The 6,144-nt window shown below is 35.3% G+C and overlaps 1 protein-coding gene across 1 annotated transcript in view; it reads left to right on the forward strand.

The window, feature by feature from the left end:
• STAM (signal transducing adaptor molecule (SH3 domain and ITAM motif) 1) overlaps positions 1 to 6,144 on the forward strand; it is a 74,481-nt gene that overhangs the window by 43,457 nt on the left and 24,880 nt on the right. The window contains exons 9-10 of the mRNA XM_006894300.1: positions 861 to 949; positions 5,444 to 5,531. Coding sequence (XP_006894362.1) covers positions 861 to 949; positions 5,444 to 5,531 — 177 coding nt within the window. The remainder of the gene's footprint in view (positions 1 to 860; positions 950 to 5,443; positions 5,532 to 6,144) is intronic.

The following is a 6,144-nucleotide window of genomic DNA, read 5'->3' on the forward strand; positions in this document are numbered from 1 at the left end:
TGCATGGTTCTCACATTCCACGTTCCAGTTACTAGTGTCTGCTTACAACTGTTCCTCTTCCTTTGTATTTCCATGCTTGACAGTTCTACCTAGGTTGCCCTTTCTGTTCGTCTACATGTGTTGTGTTAGAGAAAGTTAATTAGTATATTAATAATCTTACAATTACTAGTTCATGTTACATTAAATAATGTTTAAAGATTGGTATGGCAAGCAATCTAGGAGGTTAGTGGTTTGTTGATCCTTTAATAAACCACTTTTCAATGGTAAAGTCTAATGTTAATTGAAAAATCTGGACTTAGTCAGTAGACTCATCAGATTCCTGCCCACGCCACTTATACAGTTCCTTGCTGGCTTGGATGCCATTCATATTGTGCAAAATGGTGTGTCAGAAAAATATGTAACAGACTTTCCAATGTATTATATTAAAATGGTCTGATATTATTTTGGTTGTGAGATTTTTCTTTGAAAGGGCTAGTAGTTTTAAAGTTATTAATATTGTAGAGTTTGTTTTTGGCATATTAAAGCTTTGCATTTTTATTCCACTAATTAATTCACTAAATTCTGACAAATAGTAAATGATAAATCTTTTAGAAATTTTACTTTTATTTGTAAAGTGAATTATCTGTTTGGGAAAAAATGTGAAATCATTAGAAGAAGAAAGTAAGAACTCTAGACAAAATTTTATAGAGTAATGCTCTGTCATTGTTGCTAAGTCTGTAACCCAAATATTCCCTAAATAGAGTCTGTAAGCTTTATGGGAATGTAAGAAAAATTTGGATTTTCTCTTGTAATTTAGAGTGTTTTAGAAATCTCTTTTAAATTTATTAAGAAGGAAAAGATAAACATTACATATTTTACAGTTAAAACAGAGAAGAAGACAGTGCAATTTAGTGATGATATACAAGTAGAGACAATAGAGCCTGAGCCGGAACCTGCCTTTATTGATGAAGTAAGTGCTAATTGAATTATTCTTATTGCATTTAAGGTCATTTGATTTCTTGAGTACTGAATTTTTGGTTATTGTCAGTGTTTTAATATTACAAATTGAGCAGATTCCTTTTTAAAAGATACTTTAGAAAGTTCCTCTCCTGTCCCATTGTTTACTATTTCATTTCATTCTATCTAGTAATTATAGTAATATTCTACTTACTATTTTGTAGAGTGGATTTATAATTCTTAATTTATAATTCATAATTAATAACTCTATTCATGGATGTTTAGGTTGTTTCCAGATTTTTTTGCTCTTACAAATAGTATTGAAAATTTTTGACACATCTATCTTTACATTTCTTTAGAGCACCAGAATGAGACTGCTGGGTTGAAAGGTCTTATTGTTTCATTTTGATCGTTAACTGCAATTTTTCAACCAGTATGAGAATTTATATTCCAGTTAAAATTATGTGAGATACAAGTTTCTTTATGTATTCAGTATTAGATATTATGATTATTTATGTATTATTTCCTATTGAAAGGATGATATTACTGTCCTTGAAACAGCCACTATATTATTTTTACATAAATCATTTCATACAAGCATTGGTAATATATTGAGTATTGAGTTGAACACATTCTACTTCTAGGGGAAAGCTTATCCTTATTTTATGATAAATATCATTGCTGTGCCATTGCTACAATGTATATTTTCTGTGATTGTATTTGAAAATAGTGTATCATCTTGGAACAATTCAAGCCGTACATTTCAGAGCTAACCAATCCATTCTAACTTTTCAGAAATACATGTTACTTTTCTAAGTTTATGTATGTTTGTTATTGTCATTTTCTACTCAACTATTTACTTTTTTTAGTGAGACTATTAACATAAGTATATTGACTTAACTTACTAATACAGTATTAAATTAACACTTTCTCATTGCTATTGAGTCAACTAACTCACAGCTGATCCTCTAGCAGGTTTTCAGAGCCTGTGAATTGCTGTGAATCATTCTCTGTCAGGGTCACTGGTGGATGCGAATCACCAGAGAGAAATTGACTTGGGGTTAGCAAGGGAACTCCCTATGGACTGAGACACCAGCACTATATATATATGAAATTATAGAACTAATAGAGCATTCAAAATCTAAAGCATCTAAAAGTAAAAGGAAAGGGCGGACTGTGACCTAAAGGCCTTATTTGGCCTGTTGGTGATTTTAGAAATAAAGTTTATTGGAACATAGCCATACTGATTTATTTGCATGCCATCAGTACTGCAGTGGCAGTTTTGAATATCTGCAATGGGAACTGTATGGACCTCAGAACTTGAAATATTTATTATTTGACACTTTGGGATAGATTACGTTATCTGATAATTGATCTCCTAGAGAACATTCCATATCATCTTTTAAAATTTTTTTTCAATTCTTCTTTTACATTTTTCTTTTCCTACTTTACAGAAGAAAGGCTTACTCCTTACCGTTCTGAACCTTACTTCAGTCTATTGACACTAACTGTGTAAATTTCCGTGGACATTTCTAAATATTGTTGGTAATAAGAAAGTTACAGTTTGAATGACTGGGTAGCACAACTCAGGCAGAAAAAAAAAATTATATATATATGTATATATATATTTTTTTAAATGAACAAAGTAGGATGACCAAAGTGTATTGTCATCTAGTAGATCATTAAAAGTACTTTCTAGTGACAAATTACTGTTATTATATAAAACTCAGAAAATATTAAAATCATTGAATGATATTGCCTAACAAAACTCTTAATACACTTAATTGTATAAATAAATTTTTCAGCATGCTTATCTGAAAAAAACAATAAGAATAGAATGAAAGCTGAACTCTGGTTTATTTTAGTTTGCAAAATTTGAAATATGTTTTTCATTTTTTACCTATTAGTAATTGTGAACTCCTTTAGATGACTCTAACATTAAGAGCATTATCATAAATCTATATACATATTTGTATTAAAAAATTTGAATTAGATAACCAGTAGGATGCCTTCATATATATTACATTAAGATAATCCTATTGTAGGAGAATGACTAGGGCCAAAGAGAAACACGAAACATTTAAAATTTCTGACAGTGGTTGCTTATTATATTTTTTAATGGGAATGATGAATAGAAATTGTTGTTTGGATGTATTGAAAAGTGTGTTTAAAAGCCTACTTATTTTGGAATGCTAATGTTTTAATTAAAGAGACAGACTTAGAATAAGGCAGGCTTCAAAGCTGTTGTACATAGGGTCGCTGTGAGTTGGAGGCAACTCAGCGGCATTTAACAACAACAACAACATACATGTATGATATATCTTACTCTATAAATGAAAAGTTTAATGTCATCTTTTCTTTATTTATTTTTATTATTTTGTGTCTGTGTACCATCAAATCAGATCTAACTGGCACAGGAGAGATTGCCCTCCTTCTCCAGCAGAGACTGGTGGATCCGAACCACATACCTCTGAGATTGCAGTGCACCTTCTTGCCACTAAGCCACCAGAGTTCCCTTTAATGTCATCTTTAAAATTTGAGAGGAGGGCTTTAGGTTTATAGCATTCTTTTGGAGGAGATAAGAGTAGATGGGTTGAAAACTACTCCTCTTAGAGAAAGAAATTCTAAATACACTGAAGAGTCAACAATTTCAAATTAGTCAAAAAACCATCTATGACCAATTTGCACTTTATAAGAAAATGCATGTAGAGTCTGACAAATGGTCTGTGTCAAAACCCTATCTCAGCCAGTAGATTATGTAAAATAGAGTATGTTTCATGTTTATATGAAATGAAAAATACATCTTATTTGACTCTCACTGTATTTTTGTTGCAGGTTTTTGGTTTGTTTTTTTTTTTTTTTTATAGGGACTACAGTTTTTAGACTACTTAAAACGAAAACTGAATCTTTTGCAGTGAAAATATATCTCCTCGTCCCTTACTATCTTATTTTATTACAATTCTGAAAAAGTTCTCATCTAATATATGGGGCTGCAGCTGGGCTCAGGGCGCCCTCTGTGGTCTGCCCTTCAAGATATGCTAGAGGCCCTGATTGTGGAAGGGATAATGCCAGCCTGTCATAGCACATCTCCTCCCATTCATCCACAATATCTCAGTCAGATTATGGAGGGAACAGGTTGGTGGCAGACAGATAATCACGAGGTTTGGAGTGGGCAGAGGGACGTTGAGCAAGTATACAAGTGCTGGAGAGAGTAGTGTGGGAAGGGGAGCTATTTGAGGTGAAGGCTGGAGTGAATGGACAAGCCCAGTCCACTCAGCAGGGGTAATAGAAGGTGACTGGCAACAGGCAACACCTTAGTATATAACCACAACCACCACCCTCCACCTCCTCAAACTCCAACGTGGTAAGGGAAGACATGGTAGTGACGGGAGCTTGCTGTGCTACATGTATGTTGAGATGCTCCAGCCCACAAAGCATGCAGGAGGTGACTGGGTGCTAAACATGAGCTGGCCCCTGACTCCTATGTGACACTGGTTTTGTATAACTTGGTCTTTGAAACCTAACTATGTTAATAAATGAGCAGAAAGTATAGTATCCATTTACCAATGTACAATTCTTGGAAAGCATTAATATATATCACTTTTACTCTTTGTAGTAAATATTTCTGTCATATTTTGTTTTGGTTTTGAATTATTACTTTGCTTAGGATATGATAATCTGAATTACTTACCTTGTTAAAAATAGTATAGTCATTTATAATTAATTTAGCAGTATGTTTTGTTTATGTAGAAGCATACACATAAATACATATGATGTAATAATTTCATTAGTTCATTGGTCTTTACAACAAAAGAAGCTTTGAAATAAATTTTCATCGTTTTGAAGTACCTTCCAGTTTGTCTCACATACGAGAAAACAGAGACCACAAACCTTCCTTATGAGAAAACAGAAACCAAAACCCTTCCTTTTTTTATGACAAACTGATGCACTTGTGAAGGGAGTGAAAAAGAAGAATAAGCCCTTATGGCCCTACTTAGAAGGAGAACAGCTGTGATATAGTTGAGTTATGATTTCTGAAACAACTGCTATAGTCATGATGGTGGGGTAGTGATAACTGAGTTGTTAGTCATAAGTACTGACGTTTGGGGGATGTTACATCTGTCTGTGTGGCAAGGGGACAGCTGCTTCCAAGGTTTACCAAGGTTGACTAGCATGACACAAGAGAGGTTTAAGAACCCACATGTTAAAGGTGTAAATGTAGGAGCTTCCCCTTCTTATTTTAGACAATCTCTACTAGCAGTTTAAAATAAGTAAGGAGAGGTACTCTGATGGCATAGTCTGTAGCATTACTACAAACAAAAACTAGGCATGAAGAGCTTTCAAAGCTCTGACTTCATATAAAAAGAATACATGAGATATTAACCATATAAAAGCAAAATTGGAGTTGTCATAACTAAATGACAGGTATTAAATATTAGTAAGATAGAAACTATTATTACAGAGTTTGTTGCTTTTTATATCTACTGTGTCACCCCCCCCTCCCTAGGATAAAATGGACCAGTTGCTTCAAATGTTGCAAAGTGCAGATCCCAGTGATGATCAGCCAGATTTACCAGAGTTGTTACATCTAGAAGGTAAATGTTGTTTTCCTTATATCTTGCAAATGGGGTGGGCAAGCAATTACATCTAGTGTTCTTTACAGAAACTTGTGTTTTGTTTCGGTCAGAAAGGCCCAGGGCTTCAGGCCACGGGCAGACCCTCACGTGTTTGGGGCTCCTGCGTTCTCCCACAGTCCTCAGGGCACCCCTGACGCCTGCTGGGCCCCAGGGCCCCCGGAGGACACGCGCCTCAGGGCAGGACCCCCGCTGCTTAGGGTTTGGTGGCAGCTGCGACTCTTGGCCACCTCCTCAGATGTGAGCTGCGGGCTCTGTCCTCACTCACTGGCTCCTGCCCACCCTGTGCCTCTCTTCCCTCGTCCCCTTTTGGGGCTGGTGCCAGCTGCAGCCCGCCCCGCACACCCACGCCGGGCCACGCTGCAATACTGATTGTGACCTTCATGTCCCTGCGGCTGCACCCGGACTTCTTCCCAATTCCCATTTCCATCATGGAGGAGTTGATTCTCTGAGCTCTATATTTTATGTCAAGATGGTATTATCTTATTTGTTAAATTATTTGGGGCATTTAGGTTTGTTTTTCTGTTTTGCACACCTTTGTAATTAAATATAGAGATAATGATTAAAAAATAGT

The sequence above is a fragment of the Elephantulus edwardii genome, unplaced genomic scaffold, assembly GCF_000299155.1.
Source record: "Elephantulus edwardii isolate Elephantulus edwardi_28Jun2011 unplaced genomic scaffold, EleEdw1.0 scaffold00139, whole genome shotgun sequence".
NCBI classification, from domain to species: domain Eukaryota; kingdom Metazoa; phylum Chordata; class Mammalia; order Macroscelidea; family Macroscelididae; genus Elephantulus; species Elephantulus edwardii.